General features: G+C 46.3%; 1 protein-coding gene across 3 annotated transcripts in view; it reads left to right on the top strand.

Annotated features, from left to right (window-relative positions):
- Window positions 1-21,416: 21,416 nt before the first annotated feature.
- Window positions 21,417-27,147, top strand: part of Stox2 (storkhead box 2) — a 222,657-nt gene continuing 216,926 nt past the window's right edge. For 2 of the 3 annotated variants that reach the window (XM_051169642.1, XM_051169644.1), the window contains exon 1: window positions 21,417-21,870. In XM_051169642.1, coding sequence (XP_051025599.1) covers window positions 21,507-21,870 — 364 coding nt within the window. In that variant the 5' untranslated portion in view covers window positions 21,417-21,506. Of the gene's footprint in view, window positions 21,871-22,148; window positions 22,425-27,147 lie in introns of those variants that run through there. The other variant, XM_051169643.1, reaches the window with a different exon arrangement.

Here is a 27,147-nt window from a genome sequence, read left to right as displayed (position 1 = left end):
AATAGTCATCCCTGTCACTAGTAAGCATGCAATGAACAATATTGGTTGAATGACCGGAAGATGTGAAATTCAAAGGATTCGAATTTTTTTGTTTGTTGTAACTAAGGTTTAAATCCAAATCTATTTGTTTGTTTGTTTTTTTTAAAATGTATTTACTCGTTTGGTGTTTGTTTTCTAAGACGAGAGGCAAGTGAGGGTGTTTGACAAGTGTCGAGGGCAAGAGGAAACAGACTTCAAATGCAGTTGAGACAGACCTAAGCCGGTTGGAAGGGAGCCCAAGGCGATATTTGCAGAGCTAATGGGCCAGTGTTGGGGATAGAGTATAGGGAATTTTTCAAACAAAGAGTTTATTGAGTTCCTTGCCATAGTGAGCATGAGAAGGCGCTACAATAGACCAGGTGGAGGGAGGTGCCAGGGGCATGAGCAGAAAACGGACTTAACCCCACTGCCGCCTGGGGGGGGGGGGCACAGGAAGTGAACTTCATGCTTAGCTATGCGCATTCAACCTAGAGCCTTCTAAAGCATCCGAGGCAAACGCTCTAACACTGAGCTATAACACCAACTCCAAGTCTATAAAAGCTCTAACTGATGTCTTCTGAGGGCTGGGCAGGGGTCACTCATCCAGTTAGATATATATTAATGTCCTCTTTTTTGCCCCAGGGACAAGTTCAAGTTTATCAGTGTGACAAATCCCAGCCCGAGGTGCTCAGTGCACACACACTTGTAAAAAAAAAAAAAAACCAAGCAGACTGAAGAAGAACTTTCTCTGGCATGGCCAGTGTAAACTAAAGACGAAGAGCAGGAAGTGCAGGTCACTGTGAGTTGATGATCACATAGATAGTGGCAGGGAGGCCTGGGGAGGGGGGATCCTTGAGATCAGCATCCAAACTTACTCCATATTGTTTAAGATGGCTTTTTGCCCCAATTGTGCTGGGCCACGAGAGACTCCATTTGGAAGATGGAGGATGACTCTGCCTGCCATCTTCTTCTGTCCAGCACCACTCAATGGCACAGGCTGATAAGTGGTTTATTCCAGGGGGATAAAAGGTGCCGCACTACACATTTACCAGGATGAACAGAGCTAAAGAGTACATGGGAGTATTAACATTGTATCAAGAAAGCCAGACCTGAGAACTTACTGCATACACCAGACTAAGAAAAGCATACAGTTCCCTCATCTGGACTTCCGTAGAGCAGAGGAGCCCTGACACTATGATGGCGATGACCCTGACCTGCCATCTGACCATCCAGTGTATGCAGCCAGGGACCGTCGGTCAGAGAACTCTCTGTTGAACAGGGCTCAGCTTTTAATGAGAGGTTGGTCCCTGCTGCTAATGTGTCTGTTCACACTGTCTGCTTCTCCACCCATATGTCCATCTGGTCCTGCTGCCCATCTGCCTGCCTTTTCTTTTGTCTAGACTCAACTGGACTTGCCCTTATCTTTGATGGCTCTGCCACATGTTTTCATAGCAGAGCCTTCAGGAGACCACCAACAGGGTTATTCATAAAACCCCGAGAGACCCCGCATCTCTGTTATCTTCTCTGACATGCCCCCCCACCCCGCCCAGGGCTCTTTGAAACTTCTTGAACTCTACCATGGCCCCTTTGGCTCTTTACAGCCATTATGTTGCCTATATATAATATAAAACTTTTCTGTGTGATGTGTAATGTGTGAGCTGTGTGTAATTAACTAACCTTAACTACTAATTAAGATTGGAATAAAAGAAATTGAGTTTGCCTTGGCCAGAGGTATCAAGGATAGTGGGGCTACCTGGTAAATTGCTGCTAATTAAACTGACACACCTTGTGCGTTCATTGCTATTCAGTGTATTCTGATATTGTCAGGAGATACAATGCATTCATTTATGTGTTGGACATAGTGTGGTTTGGACACTCTCTTGTTCATTCGCAAACATTCGCTTGAACGGCTACCTCTACAGAATCCTAAATACAGCCTCTGCTAAAGGCTGAATGAGGAACCTGTGAGTGGAATTCTGAGAAGATGTGAGCAGGTCAGCTCTAGTTCACACAGCCAGCAGGAAGCAGCCCGTATCGGCCTCCAACAGAGCTCAGGACAAAACTCCAAAGCCCCCAGAGTCAAACGCTTGGTCTTTAAGTTCAGTTAGCAAAGGTTAGACTTGCCACGGCTGCAAGTCGTCTGTTAGCTGAACTTGGGTGGGGGAAGGGGGGGTCTGAAAGGTGTTTCCTTTTTTCGCAGCTGGCTAAGGCATGAGTAGTTGTTGGACACAGCAAAGCCAACAATAAAGCAGCTCTATGTCTTTGGAATCTGTGAGCAGGTGAGCCGGTCCTCCTCAGGTGAAACTATTTACTGCACACAAATGCTCTGCCACTTGTGCGCTCATCAGACAGGTTTTGAAGGGGCGTTGCATAGCATTGTCGAGTCAAGGGACTGGTAATCGGGTTTTGCATCGGCAAAGTGCCTGGGCAATGTAAATAGAACACTCACAGAGGTCACAGAGGTCATGTTTGACTCTCTTGGGGTGAAAGAGATGTTGGTGAGGACCAGAAGAGTCTTATGTGGTCTTAGACTCAGTCTGGAGAGATCGTGGAGGCTGTACTTGCATCAGCCATTTCATGATAATTATTTATAGCTGCCTAATAAAGAGTCCAGCTGTAGAGTAACCGATGCTTCTCATACCTGGCTGGTCAGAAGCTCCACGGTATTTCTGTAACAAGTGAAGACTTTTTACAATTTAAAATAATCAGGAGCATTCATACCAGGTGAGCGCTTTGGTAATTCTCCGAGCGTGGACAGTGGTGTGTTTGCCCTCATGCCTGTGGGAGAAAGACTGGCCTGAGGACTCTGTGAGACTCTCGGGAGGATGTAGTGTAACCCCTGTGCAACTGTCGTGTTCAGCGCTTAGAGTGGATCCCACTGCCCGCTTCCACTGGTGCTTAAGGCAGCAGAGGCCTCTTCATGGGCAGATGATTTTTACTGCGATATGTCCCCTTCTGCTTTGTGGCAATGTTGTAGACTTAACTTCCCCTAAAGATCGTTTGTAGTCATAGAACACCATTTGGTTCCAGTTGGTGAAGTATTTATGGATTCTAGAACCTTCTACCTGCCTTCCAGGCCCTGCTGTGGTGTAGCCCTAAGTGCAATTCCTGGCTTCAATTACATTTCGGAACACATTAGCTAAGCTCTATCAACTGCCAGGTGCTGGTGGGCGGGTGGCTGGATATACAGATCGTAAAGGCATACATAGCACGGGTTGCTTGCTCTCCCGTCCTGTGCTCTCCTGTCTCCATCCAGGCGGCATCAGGCAGCATTCCCACTTGCCCTTTCCACACTGTGACCGGTCTGTGTTGCGTTTCTAGAGTGAGATCTCAGAGGCTGGGTGTCTGTAAACACTAGGACTTCTCACACTTCCAGAGGCTGGGTGTCCAAGGTCAGTGTATGGCAGATCAGGGTCTGGTAAGGATCCTTTCCCCAGCTTGTGCACAACCATCTTCTAGTATGTTCTTAAATGTCACACTGGCATCCAAGATGTCAACACATGGACTTTGGGAAGTACCAACTTTCAGATCCCAGTAGGCAGCAAATGTTTCTTTCATCATGGATGCTTCTTTGCCTACTTTAGCTCTCACGGCTCTTCTATCCCAAGAATTCAAAATGGCAGCACTCACTTCCAGGTGCTCAAGAGGCCACTTCATCATCTTTCATTTTTGTTTCTGTTTCTATAATTCCAGGTTCCAATCTATGTTCTAAATCTCTGCTCTTGACTGTGGATAGGAAAGAATTACCAGCTTTAAGCTCCGACACTGACTCTCCTGATATGATGGACTGTGACCTGGCATTGTGACTGAAATAAACCCCCTCTTCACTTACTTTGCTTTTTTTGGGGCGGGTGTCAGAATATTTTATTATACTAACAAAATGGAACCAGAACACATTCCATTATGTATAATATATTTATTTACCTTGAAGCTAGTTTTACTTATTTTTGTGTGTGTGTGTGTGTGTTTTTGCTTTTTTTCGAGACAGGGTTTCTCTGTGTAGCCTCGGTTGTCCTGGACTCACGCTGTAAACCAGGCTGGCTTCGAACTCACAGCGATCCGCCTGCCTCTGCCTCCCGAGTGGTGGGATTAAAGGCATGCGCCACCATGCCCGGCTAGTTTTACTTATTTTTTTAAATAAAAATTTTGGAGAGCACGAGTATGATGTGTTTAGTTACATTTTAAAATACTATAAAAGTACAGATCAGGATCAAATGCTTTTTACCTATGCTGCTGGTCCCACTGGCTGGTTGTCACCACTGCCCATTGCTTTTGGCTGGGCAGGCAACAGATGGCACTCTCAGAAAAGGGTGACAAAAGAAGGTTTGTCAAGGATCTATTTTACAAGATGCAGTCAAGGCTAAGATACAGGGGGACGGAAGCAGCAGGCATTCCCTTGCTACTCACTGGCCTGAAAGAGCAAGAGAAGTGAGTGATTATCCACCCAGCAAGATCAGCCATCACAGAAAGGGTCCTTAAACAGGCTGCTGTCATGGGCAAAAGAACACCACAACTGCCAAGTGCTGGCCTAAGGGGCGCCAGGGGACATGAGAGTAAATACTCCATTGTCTCTCTCTCTCCTCCTGGCCTCTAACTACTCCTTCATCCAGATCCAGCTGGAAGAGGGCAGGAGAGCTGGTTGGTACAGTCTTTGGCAGGGCAGCTCTTCAGCAGAGAGCTGGGGAGAGAGGGATGGGAGGGAAGATGGCAGAAATCCAGGCAGGCTGCTCACTCACCCACAGTCTCGGTGACTCCAGTCTCTGGTCAGGTTGCCCACAGCACATGCCCTTTGCAGGTCTCCTCGGCTTTCCTCTTAGGCCAGAGAAGGCTGCTGCCTCTGTGTAGGGTGACCCCTTAAAGGGGAAGGCTGGAAAAGCAAGAGGCTCCCAAATGGCTGTCTGTAGCTGGACTACCACAAAAGTGCAGAGTCGAGAAACCGACATGGCCTGGAGGGAACCTTCAACATGTGGAGTGTGACTCATCAAATCCAAGTGGTAATCACTTGGCTCCTCGGGCCACCAAGCCGACTTTTATGAAAGGACACCTCGTCTTTAATTACTGCTGTGTAACACATAGAGGCATTCTTCCTTCCTGGAAAGACAACGCTTAGACTAGTCAGACCATATATAGAACCCACACTTTTGCAGAATAACTCAGCTATCATTCCTTTCCTAACTTGTATTATGTGGTAATAACTAAAACGAGCTAGTTAGACAGCAGGAAACTGTGCATAATTGTGTCTATGCCAATGTTTGTGACCATAAAGTACTGACATAACTGTGTGCTTTAATCACAGCACGCAGGAGACAGAGGCAGGTGGAACTCTGTGAGTTCGAGGCTGGTCTGGTCTACAGAGTGAGTTCCAGAAAGGCCAGGGCTACACAGAAAAACCTGTCTCAAAAAATCCTAAATCCCAAAACCCAAGTGCCCCCAAAAAACTACCACTACCACCACCAAACAAACAAACAAACACAAACTTTCCTTAAACAAACAAACAAAAAGATACTGAATTATATCAATACTATGACCGAGAACTTTTGGAGTTTGTTTTGAATTTTCCATTCACTGTCCTTTCCGCATGGGAATGGTTAGGATGGACTCACAGGGGTCAGTGATTTGCAGAATGGGCCACAAATCTCTAAGATTTGAGCCCACAGAGAACCTGCTTTGCAGTCGAAAACATCAGACCTGTCAGTGGAGAGTGGCTTGCTCCTCTGTAATATTCTGCAGAAGGTAATGGAGGCTGAAGCATCCCAGTATATTTTGTGCTGCTATTAAAAAAAAAACATAATTCATTAAAAAAAAAAAAAGGCTTGGACAGGGACTGTCAAGATGGGTCAGTGGCTAAGAGCACTTCCTATTCTTGCAGAAAACCAGAGTTCTGTCCCTCAGCACCTGTGTCAGGCAGCTCACAAGGGCCTGCTACTCTGGGTCCAGGGGATCTGGTGCCCTCTTTTGGCCTCTGTGGGCATTTGCATTCATGTGCGCGCGCACACACACACATATACACACACTATTAAAAATGAAATACTTTAAAAGTTCTTCATTAAGAATTTTGAAGGCTGAGAAGCCCAAGGTCAGGGTTCGGTCAGGGTTGATGATGAAGGTCTGATGTGTTTCTGAGCTGATGCTTTAAACTCTGCATCCTCTGGAGGGGAGGGACATTGTTCCCTTGCATGGCAGAAGGGACAGAAGGCCACAGGGATGCATTCCTACACGCACGCCCCTGTTAAGGACATCTAATCCCACTCACGAAGGAGGAAGCATCCTCGTTGGATCACCTCGTCACACTGCCCCGTTGGCCCTCAGGTTTCGTCTGACGCCTGGGGTTTGGAGGGGACACATTCGCACTGGTTTAGGGAGCAGCTTCGAGACTGATTGGAGCGACGTGTAAGTAAATTTGTTGTCTGATGTCATAGTTTAGAGTTGGTGCTTTCAGCTGGGGAGCGATTAGCAGGAACTTGGCTAAATGATAGCCCTGAGGGTTTTGCAGTGGTAAGGCAAAATGCAGCCTATGTGTGTGTAATTAGAACCTTCCCCAAGGATATACATTTCTTCTCCTCTCCTTGCATTATCGCAAGCAGCGACCAACTGCTCAGGAGTCACGTCCACGTGTGAACCTAACGCCTTGTCCATGCCCACTAGTGACGATACAGCACACATGGAAAAGTATCGGACATGTCTAAAAATGCCACAGATTCCAGTCAAGCCCACCCACAGTTAATAAGTGCTCTACATATTTTTGTTTTTGTCTTAATTTTGATTTGTCTTATAAGTTAGTTGTATTTGAATCATTGAATTCTGAGAGTTCTTTATATATTGTGGCTAGAAGTTCCTCATCATGCATGTAATTTAAGCATGCATCCCCCTGATGGTTATTTTTGTTGTTGTTGTTTTTTGTTTGCTTGTTATATTTTTACAGTCTTGGGAATCAGGATCTTCCTGTGTCAGTCAGTCTGGCAGGGATCACAGGCCTATACACATGGCTCTAAAGTGTCTTTGAGGGGCTGGAGAGATGGCTCACAGGTTAAGAGGACTGACTGTTCTTGCAGAAGTCCTGAGTTCAAATCCCAGCAACCACATGGTGGCTCACAACCATCTATAATGTGATCTAGTGCCCTTTTCTGCCCTGCAAGGGAACATGCAGGCAGAACTCTGTGTCCTAAATAAATAAGTAAGTAAGTAAATAAATAAATAAAGTGTCTTTTTGAATTGCACAAGTTTTATAACTTCACTCTTTTCCCTATTTTTCTCCTTTTGCACACATTTGCAGCGACATGTCTGAGATTGGGAAGTCTTACCTTAACCATTCTTTCAGGAACGCTAAAGCTTTGACACTGGCATGTAGGTCAGCATCAGTTCAGAGCTCATCTTTGCCTGCCATGTGAGGCAGTCTGGCCAACACTAGTCACGCAAAGGACCACTCCTTGCCTGCTCTATTTAGTTGGCACTTTTATTATGAATAGTTGGTTGTTGGTCAAAGTATTTATCTCTGAGCTTTCAAGTTTTCTCCACCAAGCAGCATGCCTTTTCATCCGCGGGCAATGTGGTCCTATAGCCTACCTTTGTATTTTGAAAAATAGCCTTTCTATTAAGATTCTAATTTAGAATAATTTTATTCTTTGAACCTTTGCTTTAGAATATTCAAAGGTAACCCCCTGCCCCTGGCCTGGGCACCTCTGGTTTTGCCTCACACTTCAGTCTCCATGCTCACCAGATAACCCAATTCTCAGTCATAAGACAAACATTCTCTGTCCTTGCTGACTCTCTTCTGGAGCCACCCCTAGATTACAGGGCCTTTTTCTCTGCCTCCTGGACACAGGCTTTACATGCCCAGGGTTGCAACAATCCATCAAGTTTGTTTTTGTCTTGAGACAGTGTCTCACTATGTAGCCTTGGCTGTCTTGGAACTCACTAAGTAGACCCAGCTGGCCTTGAACTCCCAGAGATCCTCTTGCTTCTGCCTTGCAAATGCTAGGATTAAGGATCTGTGCCACCACGACCAGCAAATCTACCAAACCCTTTCCACCCTCTCCCAGCTTCCTCTTTTGCTCGCTTTCTTCTGCTCTCAGTAGGAAGATAGGACATTACTTTGGGTCTATTCAGGCAAGACTGGAAATGTGCTTGATCAGCTCATTAGTAATCTTAATGAAGTCTCCTTCCCATGAAATATGACACAGCCAGAGTCTCCAGTAATTAGGGTGTGGGTGGCTTTGGAGGGTCATTATTCAGCTTGTGCACAGAGGCCAGAATTATTGAATCAGTGCTGTAATCTTGTCTGGAAACAGTTTCAGGCGTTTGAAAGACATGTCCCATAATGATTCTAGGTTGACAACTATTTTCTTCGGCGTTTAAAAAGGCACCCCACTGTATTCTAACGCCATTCATTTTTCTGAGAGGTTAGCAGAATATCCTACTATTATATTTGAATGTAATATGTCTTTAAGACACTTTCTAAAGATGTGTCTTATTTTTACTTGTGGATCTTGTGTGGGAATGTGCACACTTGGGTGTGCCAGCGGAGGGGAGGGCTGGAGCTATGGATGCCTCTGAGCTGCCCAGCGTGGAACTGAACTCAGTTCTGGAAGAACAGCCATTTCTCTGAACTCGTGAGGCATCTCTCCATGCCTGGTCATCTTGTAACTTTTAACCAGATGCTGGATATTGCTTACTGACCATTAGAGCGAGCCCTGGATGATGCTGTCTTCTACCAGAGCAGGTTCACTATATTTCCCTTGCTACGCAGCTGAACTGGTGATCGATCACTTTTGATCAATGAGAAAAAAACAAGGCTGTAGTCCGGGTTAACCTCTTTGCTTAGTTCATTTTGTTTTCAGGTCACCGCTCTTCCACAGACAGGGATTTCCGCTGCAGATGGCTGTGTGTTGGGGGCTTTTCTCTCATTTCATCTTTCATTCCCAGGAGGCTGGCACTAGCTCTGCTCCGATCCTCATCTTGGAGTTGTCCGCTTTCTTCTTGCGCAGCTGTCTCGTCTGTGAACGAGGAGGTCCTTCTATGATGTCTCTCCAGCCATTGCTTGCTTGCTCCGTGGGAACCAGCTCTCTCCTCAGGCAAAAGCTGGCTCTTCAGCCCTTTGCTCCTAGTTCAGGATTAACCCCTCCCACGCCCACCTCCCCGCAGGAAAGTGGGTGCAGAGGGACAGACCCTTGCTTTATGTTTCTCTCCTCGGAATTTTACTGCCTTTCCTCTTTTTTAGAATAAACTTCGAAGGCTAGCATGCACACGTTATGAATAAATTAGAAATTGAACTATTCTCACTTTTTAAAAGGATTTATTTATTTTCTATTTTATGTGAATGTGCAAATGCCTACAACTGTGGACGTGTACCTCATGTATGCTTTGTGGCCCACGGAGGCCAGTGTCGGGGTGGGGTGGGGGTTGGGGTTACAGGCAATTGTGAGCCCATTTCACATAGATACGGGGAGCCAGCTGAGGTCTTCTACAAGAGCAGCAAGTACTTTTAACCTTTGGGCCATCTCTCCAGCCCCAACTACTTGACTTTTAAATTGAGCATACATATTTTCTATCTAGAGTAAATGTAATAAGTATCTAGATGTTAATGACTTTGTCTCAATTTTCAGGGAAGTCCGAGTACATGTGACTTTTTTTTTTTTTTTTTTTTAAGCCCTGTTGTCAGTCATATCTAATGTAAAAGTCTAACACCTCATGAGAATTGGGTCTGAGGCTAGTGGTGGAGCACTTGCCTGGAACGGCAGAAGAGGTTCTGACTTCTCCCATCCATAATTGGACATCCAAGGCAAATGCTTCTGAAGTTGTATTTTTTTTTTTTCCGAGACAGGGTTTCTCTGTGTATCCTTGGCCATCCTGGACTCACTTTGTAGACCAGGCTGGCCTCGAACTCACAGCGATCAGCCTGCCTCTGCCTCCTGAGTGCTGGGATTAAAGTTGTGTGCCACCACGCCCGGCTGAAGTTGTATTTTCTAATAAATCATCATGAATGAGAGCCTGTTCTTTTATGAATGACTATGTTTCTGCCTCTGGAATGTTTTGATATCTGCGTGTTTCTGATACCGGTTATCTGATTAGCTGGAGAATTTTCCTAAATCTGTTTATTTTCTTCGGGGGCCCCCTCTTTCCCCTTGGCAATCTGCCATGTGCAGGGATCTCAGAGGAGGGAGGGTTCCTTTCCTAGGCATGTATGTTGTAGGCAAGCTGGCAGGGTGTAATTTCCCCTGTTGGAGATCTCAGACACCTGGGGTTCATTTTATTTTTTGGGGGGGGGGGAGGGGGAAACACAATCAAGGATAGAATTTGGCAACTGCATTCAAAACAAAACAAAACAGATAAATGAACTGCTTGTATTACAGTGAACAGAAGAAAGTCCATGAGAATTATGTTTGTTCTACCAGGTGGCTCTGTTATTATTATCAGGTATTCGGTATAGAGCAAGCAGCACCAGGTACCACACAAGGCCATCTGGCTGGGAAGGCGATAGCAGGGCAGAATGGATTGTAGCAGCAGTCAGTCACTCCTCCATCCCCACGAGAGCCTTGATGGGACACAGCCCTGCTGGGCTACCAAGGACATACGTAAGTCCCACCATGCTGTCTGTACATCATTCCTTAAGAACTTCAAGAAGTATATGCACGAGAACAAAAAGTAGAATGTGGGTGGGAGGAACCTGGCACCTGTTCCAACGTAAAGAGCACCAAACCCAAGTGACAGCCTCATCTTAGTAACCTTTTAAAATAGACTGTCTGATGATGGAAACTCACTGGCCGTTCACAACCCCTTGGTGGGAATCGGCTGTCTGCAATGACATGTATATCATTTCACAGCAAGACCTTAACTTCAGGACTTTAGGTACAAGAACCTGTTGGCTCTGATCCCTTAATTATTTTACTTTATTAGTAATTTATTAAAGGCATGTACCTCCCTCACAACCTGACTACCCTAAACAGGAGGGAAATGAGATTAAGGAGAACAAGAATGAAACCTTCTGGGTATCAGTTCTGCGGGGCAATTCCCCTGGTGTAATTCTGTCTAACAGAAGAAGCCACACAGTCAGTGGAGGACTCCAACGAGCTTGCCTCTCGCTGGTGAATCTTCCAATTCCGTGTAGTCTGCAGGGGCAGGAACCTCTGATCTCTCTTCCTTCAATCCTTTTCCTCCCAATTGATGATCCAATACCTTGGGCAGAGTCTCCTGTCTTTTGTCTTGGGTTGAAACTTCCTCCCTCTCTGAGTCTATCTAAGTTCTTTATCTCAGTGGGGGCTCAATGGGGGCTCAGTGGAGTCAAGCCACCCAAGACTGCTTTCACCTTGGACCCAGCCTAAGGTAAGGACACATTCTTGTCACATATCTTCCTTTTCTCTTAAAAATAAATAAATAAATAATAGGCAGAAATAATATATATATAATTATCAAGTATATGTTACATGTACATAACCTAGTCCTTTTGTATTTGACAATCTTGGAGAAAGTATTTCACTTTTTTCATTAGGTGGAGTAAGTGGATGACACAGAACACACTTAGCATGGCTCTTGTCACATAGAAAGCATCATAGAATTGCCAGCTGCTTTTTTTTCTCATCTGAGATGAATAACAACTGTAGGGGCAAAATTAATGCCATATCCTATATGTAATTTATATTCTGCAATTAATGATGGTTTGTATGAGAACTTGTCCTTGAGGCGCCCTTCTTCCTGCGTTCTGCGAATGACACCTGCCAGCACTCTCCAGAAACTGCACCGGAGCAGTTGAATGCAATTAACACCCAATGATCCCAGTAGATTCAGCCTCCTGGACCCAGCCTGCTTGAAGGTCTGCATTCCTGAGACTCACGACCCTGCTTATGGTTGTCCTTACCTCCCTGTGACCCCCACTCCTAATTACAGTTTTTCCTTATAAACCCATTACCCTTGAAGCTCCGGTATCACTCTCCTATCCTGCTCCGTCAGGAACGATTGTGATCTGAAGCTCTGAGCTGGCAGTACAAGACCCAACCCTGTGTATTTTGCATCGGTATGGAGTCCTGGTGGTCTTTATTGGGGGTCTTGAGATCTGGGTAATCTAGGCATAACACAATTTAAGGCAGCGACAGTTCATGGGACACTTTCAGAGCAGAGGTTGAGAACATGATGGTAAGTGTTCAGTAAACTTCCAAATATTGTGTAAGTATAGGAGAGATGAACATGCTTTTGTGTTGATCCCAAGTGTGGGATGGGGAACAGACTTGTGAGAGAGCAGGATGTTTTTCCACTTAGAAGTCAAACCACTTCGTGGGGGAGCTTGAATGTTGCCAGCTGAAAACATCCTAGTAGAGACTCTGAGAGGAGGTAAATATATGAGCCCAAAACAGGAGGCCGAAAGAGGACGCGTTTTAACTGTTCATCAACACTTGGAGAGACTCTCCTAGAGAGAGCTGCTCCAGGGAAGGTTTCAAGGCTTTCTACTCCAGCTGAGGCTTCAGGTTCTGGCTGCTCCAAGTTCCAGCAGCAGCTTTGGTGGCATTACTGGTTTGCTGAGATCCTGCTGACTCCACCAGGAGAATCGTTCCTCGGAACTGATATCCTTAAGGTTTCATTATTGTGTTCTTCAATCTCCTTTTCCTATTGTTTGGGTTAGTTGGGTTGGTTGTAAGGGAAGTAGGCTCGTTTAATAAGTTCATAATAAGGAGCTGGAGAGATGGCTCAGGGGTTAAGAACACTGACTGTTCTTTCAAAGGTCCTGAGTTCAATTCCCAGCAACCACATGGTGGCTCACAGCCATCTATAATGAGATCTGGTGCCCTCTTCTGGCCTGCAGTCTTACATGCAGGCAGAGCATTGTATACATAATAAATAAATAAATAAAAATAAGTTCATAATAAAATATAGTTGTTAAGAAACTAGAGTCTACATGTAAATGATAGCTTGAAAGAAAGCTTTGCAGCTTCCTGTTTAGGACAAACGGTCACTGTAGGATAGGAATCTGTGGAAACTCCAGACTCACTGTGGTGGTTTGAATGAGGATGCCCACCCATACACTCATGCACCATACACTTGGTCCCCAGTTAGCGGAACTGCTTGGGAAGGATTAGGAGGTGTGGCCTGTTGGAGGAGGTGTGTGTTACAAGGGATGGGCTTTGAAGTTTCAAAAGAACACACTGGGCCCAGTGTCTGTCAGCCTGTAACTTGTAGATCTGATGTGAACGCTCAACTACTTCTCCAGCACCAAGCCTGACGGACTGCTACCACGTTCCCTACCATGATGATAAGTGAACTAACCCTCCACACCTGTGAGCAAGTCCCCCACCCCCAGCTAAAAATTCTTTAGTTTATAAAAGTTGCCTTGGTCATGATGTCTCTTCACAGCAATAATCAGTGACTAAGACTCCTACTATGGTAAGATTTTAGTGAATGGTTTGTTGGACAACATTTTTTTTTTCTTTTTGGACATAGACTCAAATGGCACATGAAATCAGAGACTTAGGTGTTCAGATTTAAACACTTGTGTTATAAAAGCAATATCTTGGGAGGCAGAGGCAGGTGGATCGCTGTAAGTTCGAGGCCAGCCTGGTCTACAAAGTGAGCCCAGGACAGCCAAGGCTACACAGAGAAACCCTGTCTTGGAAAAAAACAAAACAAAACAAAACAACCACAAAAGCAATATCATACACTGTAGAAAGAGGCATTATTCTTTCTATATTAAATAATACAGGAAATTATTATGACAGCAGTTTTCTTTAATCAGCTACTTCCCCAGTGACTGACACAAAGAGACTGTGCTTTATTATTAAGCTGTAAGCACTATGCTGGGGGATTCTGAGTTACTCTAATCCTAGTACCTTTAAACCCACATAAAAACCAATCACTTGTCAATCTGATGACTCCTGGGTGGCTTCTGCTCCATCAGTCTGTCCTTAGAGCCACGTGCTCAATGTCATCCTGCCTCATGGTGACTCCTCTCTCTCTGGCTTCCTCTCCTGCCGCTATATCTACTTTCCATTCTTCTCTTGTCCTCCTCTCTCTAAGCCCCAAGCCTGTGCCCCTAACGCTCAATTTCCGTTTCTTCTGCCCAGCCATAGGCTTCAGCGTCTTTATTTAACCAATCAGAGATAATTGGCACGGTGGTAACCAGATCTCAGGGCACTGAAATCAACATTTGAAAACACAGTTGGACCTTCCTCCGACAACACACCATCTGTTTTCTTTACTAAAATGGACTTTTCATAGATGCCATGATTAATGTATCATTGAGACATTATTCCCTGCCTAAGTTTGCATAAATTATAGCTCTACACGAAGCATGTACATATTGCCAAAGCGAAAGTGTTTCATGGTTCAGTTCTTTTGTGTGCAAGTGTGTGGGTGGGTGGGTGCTGGTGCCAGCATGCACAGGGCATGTGTCATCAGAGGGCACCCTTGGGTGTTGCTCCTCAGGTGCTTTCCACCTTATGTTTGACTCAGGGTCTCTCATTGGTTAGAACTGTACCATGCAGAGCAGGTTAGCTGGCCTGTGAGGCTCCGTGATTCTTCCTGTCTTGGCCTCCCGTCTTAGCACCAGATCACAAGTGTTTGTCGCTGCACCCGGCTTTATACATGGGATCTAGGGACCGAAAATCAGATCCCCAAACATGGAAACATTTCACTTAAACCCGGCCCACCTAGGCTACGGTGATATAGGAAACCAGTCATCACGGACTCCATGCCATCTAATGGCCACCGCTACGTTATGAGCGTGATTCTGTAGAAAAGGAATCTAAGCAGGACACAGTGGGTGAGCCTTTAGATGGGACCACAGCCCTGGTGTAACTGCAACCTCATGAAAGATGGTGAGCCAAGGCATTCAGGTGGGTGAGAGCCAGATTCTTGACCAAGCAGCATTGGGAGATGATGAATGTCTGATGCTTTAAGCTCAAAAGTATGAAGGTTATGTATTAACAGATAACTAATATGGATGTCAAATACAACTTATTCATGGGGCGCTGTGAAGGACCTTTGGGGAGGCTGCCTGTCCGTAGCCGGTCAGTTAAACTGCATGGTGTGTCATGGATCTAGACTATAGGTTTAGATTCTAGCCTTACAGCCAATAAGCTAGGCAATTCAGACAAATCACTTACATTCTGTGTGCCTCAAGCTCCTCATCCATATCATAGCAAGAATGGTCAGTAGCTACCTTGAAAGACAGTTACAAGAATTAAAGACCTTTTCCATACCATTATATGCTGGAGTAAATTTCACTATATCATCATTATCTCAAGGGATTGTTACTGAAGAAAAGGCCATTAATGACAACTGGATTAAGATGTAAAAGAGAATATGGGTCTACTGGCTGGTGTTGTGTCAACTTGACACAAGCTGGAGTCATCAGACAGGAAGGAGCCTCAGTTGAGGAGATGCCTACATGAGATCCAGCTGCAGGGCATTTTCTTAATTAGTCATCAGTAGGGGAGGGCCCAGCCCATTGTGGGTGGTGTCATCCCTGGGCTGGTGGTCCTGGGTTCTAGAAGAAACCAGGATGAGCAAGGCACAGGGAGCAAGCCAATACGCAGCACCCCTCCATGGCCTCTGCATCAGCTCCTGCGTCCAGGTTCCAGCCCTACTTGAGTTCCTGTCCTGACTTCCACCAATGATGGACTATGACCTGGAAGTGTAAGCCGAATAAACCCTTTTCTCCCCAACTTGCATTTTGGTCATGATGTTTTATCCCAGCAATAGAAACCCTAACTAAGCAATGGGTTAGACTCACCCAGGCCTTGAAGGCTAAGCCATCTGTTTTGGAAAAGAAGATTCTTCTCTGAAGACTCAGGTGTCAAGGAGGGCAAGGTTGAGTGTTGGTCTTGACTGAAACATGGCTTGGAGACTCCCAGAGCCTTGATAAAAATGGTAGGATGTAGAAACTCCTTATTTGTTTGTCAAAGATCAAATTCATCTTTCAAGAATCATCTATTCTAAAGGATGTTTTTGAGTATTCTAGGAAATGTGTGTTTTGCTGTTGATGCGCTAAGAAAATAGTTCAGACAAGTCAGTGATATAAATTCGTAACAGCCTACCTTTGGCTGGGAATTTAACTTGGGACCTTTGGAAGAGCAGACAGTGCGCTTAACGTCTGAGCCAGCTCTGCAGTACTCAGCCTACCTTTGGATAGGAAGTGTTTGAGATAGGATTCAAAGGGAGAAATATCTGGTTGAGAATGTGAGAGCAGCATTTGCTGAGAGTAGTACTTATCTTCCTAGGGAAATGCATGCATTGCATGCACTGTGGTGGTTGGGAGATTCTTGCTCAAAAACCACTCATGGAAAAGGAACTTGGAGGAATAGGCCTTTAATCCCAGGAGACAGAGGTGGGCAGATTTCTGTAACTTTGAGGCCAGCCTGGTCTACATATCAAGTTTCAGGCCAGCCAGGATTACCTAGACAAACTCAACAAACAAACAAACAAATCGCAAAACACAAAAATACCCTCCTTAAAACAAAATAAAACAAAACAACCCTACCAAATCACCACCGCCGCTACCAACAACAAAAAGAAAATAAACTTGGAACAGCTAGTGACCATCTGACAGAGGCATGGCTCCCTTAAGGCAAGGTAACCAACAGTGTCCTTGGGTTGAGAAGACCAGGCTGGTTAGTTTTTTTGTTTGTTTTGTTTTGTTTTTGTCAACATCTGGGAAGTGGGAGTCTGGATTGAGAAAATGCTTCCATCAGATTGACACACAGGAAATTCTTTTTTAAATTATTATTTAATTAATTTATTCAGATTACAACTCAATTGTAATCCCATCACTTGTATCCTCCCGTTCCTCCCTCCCTCCTGCTTTCCCCCATTTCCCTCCCCTAGGTCTATGACCGACCGAGGGGGACCTCCTCCTCCACTATATGGCCATAGGCTATCAAGTCTCATCTTGGTAGTCTGCTTATTCTTTATTTGAGTGCCACCAGGCCTCCCCAGCAAAGGGAGGTGGTCAAATATGGGGCACCAGAGTTCATGTCAGAGTCAGTCCCCACTCTCCACATAACTGTGGAGAATGTCCTGTCCATTGAGTAGATCAGAGTAGGGGTTCGATGTTTACTACTTGTATTGTCCTTGGTTAGTGCAATAGTTTGAGTAGACCTCCCTGGGCCCTGATCCACCCAGTACAATGTTCTTCTTGTAGGTTGTTTTTTTTTTTTTTTTCTTTGAGATAGGGTCTCTCTGTGTTAGCCTTGGCTGTCCTGGCCTCGCTTTGTAGACCAGGCTAGCCTCGAACTCACAGTGATCCACCTGCCTCTGCCTCCCGAGTGCTGGGATTAAAGGCATGCGCCACCATTGCCCGGCCCCTTCTTGTAGGTTTCTAAGACCCTCTGGATCCTTCTATTTCCCCATTTCCTATATTTCTCTTACCTAGAGTCCCAGTAGGATGTCCTCACATCTATCTCAATCTCACATAGGCAATTCTTAACTAATGATTGAAACGGGATGATAAACACCTGGGTTTATGAACAAGACAGCGAGCATAGACAGTAAGGCAGTAAACAGCACCCCTCTGTGTCCTCTGCTTCAGTTCCTGCCTCCAGGTTCCTGCCCTGAGTTCCTGCTCTGACTTCTTTTCACCATGGGCTACAAGCTGGAAGGGGGAATTAACCCTTCCCCCCCCCCCCAACTTGCTTTTGGTCATAGTGTTTATCACAGCAACAGAAAGTGAAGTAGGACAAAGGCCTAAATCACAGACCATGCTTTGCTTGGGGACCTGAAGTGCTGAGCTTTAGAAAGACCCGAGAGAGATAAGCAGGATGCCGCTGAGCAGGTTTTATAAGCAAGGATCAGGGCAGAGGGAAGCAAAGATGGAGTGTGCCCCCCCCCGACTCTGACCCCCATCCCATGTATGGTGTCTGTTAGTTTGGAAGTACTCAGGTAGAGAAGACTGGATCTTGGCATGGTCCCCTGTGAACAGCAGTCATTTAAGAAAGTTCTGGAAGGGAATCAGTTACCAGAAGGAAAAGGTGTCCCGGAAGTGTGGGTCCCTTCATTCCTAGGAAAATAGACTTTTAAAGGAAAGCAAGGCGTGATAATATTTAGCACCATCTGGCAATAGTAGCCTTTGTTTTGCTCAGTGAAGAGGAAGAGCTAAGTACTGTAGTGCAGCCGTGTTCTGGGCTCCAGGAGAAGCAGGCAGCACGGGTATGACAATAGTAAGAGTAATTATATCCACAGGTGTAGGGGGATGGTGCGCTGCTGCATCCCCAGCAGGTGTCAGGCATTTTACCCAATTACCCCCGTTTCTCGGAACAGGTCTTCGTTTCAGATCCCTCATCTACCACAGGCCCCAGTCCACGCCAATGATTTGAATGAAGCTCCACCTCCACCCACCTATTGTTGCAGTCCAGACAAATGAGGGCAGTGTAGCATAGAGCAAGGAGTTCAGTATCTGGAAGGGTGGACTAGCCAAAGACAAACGTCATCTAAATAGCAACGAGCACATTTGGTAGGAAAGATGTTGGTTCCTAAATATCATTCTCCATTAAAAACAGGCAGCACGCCAGCCTGGACTACAAAGCGAGTCCAGGACAGCCAAGGCTGCACAGAGAGACCCTGTCTCGAAAACCCAAAAAAACAAAACAAAACAAAACAAAAAACAGGCAGCACTTCTTGGGAGAGTGGCTGGTCCATCGGCTGGAGTGAAAAGATCCTGGAATATCTTGAAATGTCACCAAGGAAGGGAATACTCAATGAATGACACACTCATTGTAAGAGCACTAGAGCCAGAGCCAGCCAGCTTTAGAGGATTCTATGGGCCTCATGTTGTGCTGAGTGTGAGATAGAAATAAACGAGAGTTAAGTCTTATAATCTACTGAATAAAGTAAGAATGCACAGTCCCCACGGGTTCAGACTGAACAGAGGAAGGGAAGTAGACTGCTAACAATGCGGCAAGAATGCTGGAGCAGACCTAGAGCACCAGCGCCCAGCAGTCACCATAAGCCAAGCTGGAGTCAATAGTCCGCATTATGCGTTAGGAGTCATATGACATGTATAAATACATGCAGGCTAGTAGTCATACACATAAAACAAGGAGGTCTTTCTTTTACTTTTGCTTTTTCCAGAAGGGTTTCTCTATGTAGTCTTGGCTGTCCTAGAACTGGCTCAGTAGACCAGGCTGACCTTCAACTCACAGAGATCTGCCTGCCTAGGCCTCCGAGTGCTGGGAATAAAGATGTATACCATCATTAGCCAGCAAGTAGATTTTTTTTTAAAAAAGGATACTTAAGGGGCAGGAGACGTGCAGACTGCTCTTGCAAAGGCCCAGAGTTTGAATGCATTCTAGGCAACTCACAACTGCCTGTTATTTCCAGTTCCATCTGCAACCGTTTTCCTGGTCTCTGTGGGCACCTGCACTTATGTACATGCTCACATACAGAGACACTTACTTACACATGATTATACAACAATCTTAAGAAGATTCTTGCTAATTACAAGGAATAAAATAGCAATAGTGGAGAGACTTTTAAAAGTTTAGAAAAAGAAATTGGTGCATGTCAAGATAATAGAACTTTAATGATTCTGGGATCTGGGTGAAGATAGTGGTTTTTTTTTTTTTTTTTTGGTTACAATTCTTGCAGCTTTGTCTGAAACTATGCAAAAATAAATAAATAAATAAAGGCAGAGATGTAAAGCAAAAATAAAGTCTCAAGTGTGCCTTCTGCCTTTTGTTTTCCAGCTGCCGTTAACAACAGACCCAAGCTCAGAGAACATAGTGAGGCGCTAGCAAATTGAGGCTTAGTGAACGTTAACATCCAGGCAAGAAAATAACAGGTCTCGCCAGGCAGCGGATGCCTGGGAAATTCTGAGGGCAGAATGTGGAACTCCAGCTGCGGTCCCTGGATGGATGAATGGATGGATGGATGGATGGATGGATGGATGGATGGCGAGTTGAGGTCCACGGAGCACCTGGGGTCCATGAAGCATGCTGAATACAAACACAGTCATGTCCACCTCGTAGCTGGAGTCTTTTCTCAGGAAAGCACTGAAGGCAAGACAGGACACAGCTCCCATTCTACACATGGGAAACCAAGGTTCAGTGAGGTTTCCAAGGTTGCCAGTCGGTCAGCCTAAAGTGTGTGATGGCTCACTGGGTAAGGCTTGGCTGCCAAGCCTCATCTCCTCAGTTCTCCAGACCTGTATGGGAAACACAGCCTGTCTTCTGATGTCCTGGCTTCCACTTCCGTGAGCATCCACACAAAATACATACGATTATAAGATTTAAAAAATTACCAACGAATAAGATTCATCTTTCCACCCTACTTCAGTCTTTTGAGTTAGACCCTAGGAGTGGTGCCCAATTTCCATTAATTAAAACAAAAACAAAAACAACGTGTGTGTGTGTGTGTGTGTGTGTGTGTGTGTGTGTGTGTGTGTGTATTTGCGCCTGCGCTGACTGTCAGCTCTCTCCTCCCACCATGTGGGCTCCGGGGATCAAACTTAGGTTGTCAAGCTTGGCAGCAAATGCCTTTATCTGCCGAGCCATCTCGTGGCCACTGTCTGGGTTTTTAACAAGTGCTCCTGGAGATCTTGATGCACACTCAAGTCGGACAATCACCCTAACGCTTCTTATGACAATCGTCTCTTTAGAAAGGACTGAGAATCAGAACTTCGCATAGAAACAAGGTTAAAGCTCTTCAAAAGACATAATAATTACGGCCCCCCGCTGCACAGCTAAACCCAGGAACCGCTGGGTTTCTTCCAGGATAGGCTGAAGGCAGAAGAGGGAAGTGTCCACTGGAGTTAGGAGGAGGGACTGATGACAATTTTTCGTGGTTGACTAGGTTTTTAAAAAAGCTACTTCTAAGGGTACATTAACCAGCCCGCGAATCCACTTGTTTCTGAGGGGGAGGTGGGGGCGGGGGTGGAGCGTGGGGCGGAGCGACATTTCGCAGCTCCGGAATCCGTGCCTTCCAAGTGGCGCCGCGCGTCCCCCTCCCCCGCCTCCCGGATCTGACTGGAGCCGGTCGCTTAAACTCAACTCTCCTTGCTAACCTCGCCACCTCCACCGGCTCCGGGACCGGCTTCCCTGAAATTCTGCTGACCTAGTCCAGCCAAGGGAATTCCCCGGATCCGGACGAACTGCCCACCCCTCGGCACCCTTCCTCCGGGTCTCCGCCCCCACTGGGGCTGCCGTGTGCCAAGGGAAGCCAGGGTGCCAAGGCTGGAAAATGAGCGGTGCCCAGAGGGTGGCCCCGAGCTGCAGGTAACTGGCGTGGGACCTGGGGGGGGGGTGGAGGTGGGGGGAGAGCATGCTTGGCCTCGCTCTCCCTTCCCTCTACCACCGCGCGGCTACCTGCTGCGGCCTCACGCGGGCTGCGCCTTGGGACTGCTGGGCTGCCGTGGGGGTTGCGGCGGGCGGGAAGGTCGCAGCCCGCCCCCCGCCAACCCCAGGCTAGACCCCGACGCTTCTCGCTCGTCCCACAGCTACGCGGTGCCGGTTCCCTCCAGCGTCGCGCAGCGGCGGCACGGGTGAGTGCGGTCTGCCCGGCGGTTGCCTGGTAAGATGGAGAAGTTTCTGCAGATCGCGCCACACTCTCTGGCCATCGTCCTGGGCCCCGCCGATAACCCGGTAGAGGAGAAGCCCGGGACGGTTCAGCCTTCGCCCTCGGCCCCGGTTCCCACCCAACCCCGTCAGCTCGCCCGACACCACATCGGCTACGAGATCTTTGCCGATTTCAAAGCGGAGAACATGCAACACTTCTGGAACAAGAAGGTCACGGCCGCGGTGGCTGAGACTTTTTTCCTGGGCTGGATCGACGAGCAGGTCTTGCTGATCCAGGGCAAGGAGGAGCATCTCGAGGCGCTGCGGGAGGGCTGGACCCGCAGGGCGTTGCGACCCCCCTCCGGCTTCCAGATCCGCTGCCTGGGTGAGTGCCGCCGCCTGGTCCGGCTGCCGGGTCCCCGCCCGGTCCTCGGCTCTAGAGGGTGCTGAGTCGGAGCTTTAGCCGAGTTCCTGGGGTCCTAGGATTTTCCCACGAATCTTGGTCGGGGAGGGGTCCGCGGCGCTCCAGGAACGCGGGATCCGGGGACTTTCGGGCACTTGGAACAGGGACTGAGCCTTTCGCCACCCGCGTCCGAGGCGGCCCGTGCAGCCTCCTCCTAGTGTGGTAGGTGGCGCGCCCCGCGGGGCGGTGCCTGGGGCTTGCCAGGTAGGCGGCGCGGCAGCTCCGTGGTGCGCGCGGGTCGCAGCTACGGGTGTCAGGTTTTCAGCGCCTCTCGGGCTGGGGAATGTGGGCCAGGCCGCGGGAAGGTTCGGAGAGTCGGGATTCTGGTGTCGCCGGGTCTGCGTGGCCGGCCCTTCGACTGCACCTCGGTCCCTGCGACATCCCTTTCCAGGGTGGCGACCTCGTGGGGGCGCGTCGCACTGCTCAGGTGTGTTGGCGCCGGTCTCATCCACCCGCATTTCCCTGCCAGACAAAAGGTACATTTCTTCTTAAATGCTTTGCTTGTGGTGCAACTTCCAGACAGTATTGTGTGATGAAAGTGGAGGGGGGGAAAAAAAACCAGCAGAGAGGAGCCAGGGAAAAAGTTTGATCTTTTCGTTTGCTGGTGGAGAAGAAAAAAGAAAAAGAAAAAGAAAGAAAGTGAACAGAGGTAGCTGGAAAGGGGCTTTAGTGGCCACAACTCAGAGTTGCCTTGACTTGTGTTTTCATTGCACTTCTACTTAACGTGTTTTTCTTAATCCCAGGCAACCTGGCTGGTAGAATACTTTTTTAGTTTTGAACCTCGGGCTGGGTGGCTAAGAGTAAATACAGCACAGAGCGATGTTCTATGAAACGATTCCATGAAGAAAATATTCTTTTTAGTTCCAGGGCTAAAAATTCTTTTATGACATTTTGGGAGGAGGTCAAAAGTTCAAAGTAAAAAAAAAAAAAAAAAAAAAAAAAACCCGGAAAGCGGCCTTCTTGGGTCCCCGCACCTCCCCCGAAGGGTTAACTTTTTACCTGTAATGTATCTTCTATGCTGATTGTAAGCTTACAGCATTTTTATTTTGCTGTTTTATTTTCGAATAGCAGAGATTTGTTTTTGCAGATTCCTTTGAATTAAGCAGAGAAAAAGCTGGTAAAAGCTTTGCTTCTTGCTGTGTCTCAAAGATCTTCTCTCTCTGCTCTCTCCCCGCCCCTCCCCCAGTTCAGCCCCTGTAATTAAGCTGCCTGCATTACTAAAAGTCCCCCTCCCCCCCACCTCTGAGGGCTGGTCTGCCACTGCTAGATTTACAGTGCAGGACTCAAACATCTGGGGGGAGTCTTGTCACCCTCATGTTTATACACCTTCAAGACTTTTCTACAGTATTTTGTCAGGATGCTCTTGATTTTTTTTTTATGTAACATCTTTTTTTTTTATTAATTTATTCTTGTTACATCTCAATGTTTATCCCATCCCTTGTATCCTCCCATTCCTCCCCCCCCCCCCATTTTCCCATTATTCCCCTCCCCTATGACTGTTCCTGAGGAGGATTACGTCCCCCTATATATTCTCATAGGGTATCAAGTCTCTTCTTGGCTACTTGCTGTCCTTCCTCTGAGTGCCACCAGGTCTCCCCCTCCAGGGGACATGGTCAAATGTGAGGCACCAGAGTACGTGAGAAAGTCGTATCCCACTCTCCACTCAACTGTGGAGAATATTCTGACCATTGGCTAGATCTGGGAAGGGGTTTAAAGTTTACCTCCTGTATTGTCCTTGGCTGGTGCCTTAGTTTGAGCGGGACCCCTGGGCCCAAATCTGCCTATCATATTGTTCTACTTGTAGATTTCTAGGACCCTCTGTATCCTTTTATTTTGCTATTCTCCCATGCGTCTCTCATTTAGAGTCCCAATAGGATGCCTTCCCCTCTGTCCCAGTTTCCTGGTATGTGAAGGCTTTCGTGGGACATGCCCCTTGGGCTAGTATGCAGATATAAGTGAGTATATACCATTTGATTCTTTCTGCTTCTGGGTTAACTCACTCATTATGATCATTTCTAGCTCAATGCATTTATCCACCAATTTTGGGAATTCCTTGTTTTTAATAGCTGAGTAGTATTCCATAGTGTATATGTACCACAGTTTCTTTATCCACTCTTCTACTGAGGGACACTTAGGCTGTTTCCATGTTGATGCTCTTGATTTTTAATCCAGAAAATTTCATCTATGTACAACATAGTGCAATGTGAAAATAATGCATCAAACCTCAGGGACCCATCATACAACTCCAAAGTTTGACAAGGGCCTCTGGCACTCCTGTTTCATCTGTAACCCTTCCCCCCCCCCCCACCGGTACAATGTAGTTATCTCATGCACCACAGTATAGTATCATTTGTAAACAGTTTGGTATATTCATATTATTATTTTTTATTTTACGAGTATTTATAAACAGATAGGAATTAGTGATATGTCATATTTCACCGAACAGAGAAGCACTTTGGCAAATTTGAAAGGTTCCAAATCCATTACTGAAGTTGCTTGATCGTTGCCTTAGTTCCTGATACTGCCAGTCACAGGCGGACCTCCTCCTGATGGGAGTCTGCTTGGGCTCCTGCAGGACTAGGCTCATTTTCCTTAGTTTAGGGACCTGGGAAGAAGCAAGTAGCGTCTTCTTAGAAGGGGAGGCATCAGATAGAACAGCAGGGTGGCACCTGCTGATAGGCAGGTGGCAGTTGCTGTTTGAACTGCCTTGGGGGTCAGACTCTCTGCTGGCACTTCACTTTCTCCTCAGCAATGGTGGTTATAAAGATGGGCTGATTGGGAGATTCTCTAATGGAGCGTCACTGTCTGTGGCAGGCCTCTTCATTTTCTTGGGAGCAACCGGGGACCACCTCACAGCGTTTCATTCTGAACCAGTGTTTCTGTTGACAAATCGAAATAATAATAATAATAATAATAATAATAATAATAATAATAATAAAAAAATGAATCACACCATAAGTGGATGTCCAGAGATAGCCCAGCTGAAACTTTATTTTGAAAAGTATCATTGACCACTTAGGTATAGCCTGGGATTTACCTAGTTTATGTCCCAGGGCAGGAAGCAACCGCTGTCTTTGATACTTTAGTTTTAGCAATTCATTTTTTTTTTTTTTTGTTTATATTTTAATGTCAACACATGCCTTGCAGCAAGTCTTCTGGCTGGTCTCCTAGCGTGCACTTAAGCGTGTTATCAGATGTTTTTATGCTCTTTTGTGATCTCAGTTAATTACTTTATGGATGTGGGTCAGCTGCAGACCCAGGGACACCAATGGGCATTGCAGGAAGCGTTATATTCCCACTTGCTTGAAGTTGAACCTGAACTTGAAGCAGGGCTCTGAAAGAGCTGCCAGTTAAAGGCTGGCTCACGTTTTATTAGTCTTACAGCACATAATGACGTTCACACAGGGGATCATTTTCTAGACGGTTCCTTAGATCCCACCAGGGACAGTGGACTTGTAATGAACTTGCTCTCTCACATCCCCCCAGTGAAGAATAGAAAGGGAGGCTTTGTTGCTGGTCTCCGTTGCACATTTCCTGGCGAGCGCCCCCACCCCACCCGGAGGAGGAGAGGCTGCGTAGACCATACCCGGGAGCCTTTATCTGGCTCTGTTGCACTACAGTTGAGGGTAGCCCATGAGTTCACATTTTATCTCATAGCTTACTGGAAAGAAGTGGGAAGCATCCACATTGGAAAATGCAAGCGTTTCGATGTCTGTAATCCCAAAAGTATATGGTTCTAACCAGCTGTAAAAATTTTCCGGTGAGGATCGGACACCAAAATGGTGATTACAGGATCAACCAAAAAGGAGGGAATTAAGTAACTCAAAGAGCAAGTAGTTTTAATTTGGCATATTCAAACCCACCACTTTGAAATAACCTACTAGAATATTCTTAGAAATATCCTATGGTGTGCAAATAGAATCCAAAGGTCACTTTTTATCTCTAGGATCCACCCCCCACACCCCAAAGGAGATATATATGTGGATACAAGAAACTAGTAAATTATTTTTAACTGAGAATTTCATACATGTATTTCATGTTTTAAAATTGTTCTGTAAAACATGTTACATTAAGTCTCCTACATGTTTACTGGGGTTTTCTGGTGTCAGTGTCTTGTCATTTCCTGAAGATACAAGGACTGATAAGGCATGCAGTTTCGGGGTTGGGGTTCCGACTGGAGGAACTGAGCGTTCCAGATGCTTCCAGGGCTTTTGTTGTGTGTTTTGGATGAGCAAGAAGTTAAGTCTGCTTTTGTAAGCCAGTGGGAGAGGTTTCCTGGGGTGAGAGGAGCTAGGCTTTGTGCGGCATGGGGGGTGGGCCAGGTGCGGGCGGGGCTGGGAAGGCCTCAGAGCAGGCTGGGAGCTGGGGCTTGCCACCCAGGATCAAGTGCACTGGCTGCAGAACTCAAGCCCTGTTTGGAAGTGGGTGTGAGCGCAGTGGAGAGTCTTGTCAGCCATGAGAAAAGTAAGCAAGGGCCCTGACTGAAGAGTTGGAAGGACCTGGGGCAGGGGCTTTTATGCAGAGAGAGGGGGAATAAATAAAGTTCCTGGCTGGAGAAGGGGGTGGGGCATAACAGGTAAGACTTTATTATTATCTGCAGTCAGGGGGGCAAATGGGCCCCCTATTAGAATATTATGGTATACTGAACATGTATGCCCTCAACAGTCATTGCCCTTGACAGGAGGTCATTTGTCTGCTTGAGTTCAGCAGCGATATGCTTTTCTGTCTATGTGTGGAGTCCCAGGTTGGTTCTTCTGTTTCTTTGCTCCTGGCTTTTCCCCACCTGTTGATGCTGGTGGCTTCCTCTTACTTCAGATCCCAGGGAGGCTGAAGCCTCTTTCTGCCCTTTGCAGTGACTTTTTACACTGTCCTATTTGGTCCTTAGCTATTCAAATAGTTAAGGCCAAGTATATGTTGAATACCTAAATATACATTTTAGAATGTAGTTAAGGCTAGTCCTTTGCATTAAAAAATTGTTTAGAGTAGGTTTTAGGAATTTATATCATTTGCACATTTTTAGTTGGCGATCTCAGGATTTTTTCCCTTTCTTTCTTTCTTTCTTTCTTTCTTTCTTTCTTTCTTTCTTTCTTTCTTTCTTTCTTTCTTTCTTTCTTTCTTTCTGTTCCTTCTTTTATAAGACTGAATTTTACGTAGCCCAGGCTAGCCTCAGATAAAGCTGACCGTGGCCTTATTTTATTG

Source organism: Acomys russatus, chromosome 27 (genome assembly GCF_903995435.1).
Source record: "Acomys russatus chromosome 27, mAcoRus1.1, whole genome shotgun sequence".
NCBI classification, from domain to species: domain Eukaryota; kingdom Metazoa; phylum Chordata; class Mammalia; order Rodentia; family Muridae; genus Acomys; species Acomys russatus.
This window is presented reverse-complemented; position numbering and strand designations above follow the sequence as displayed.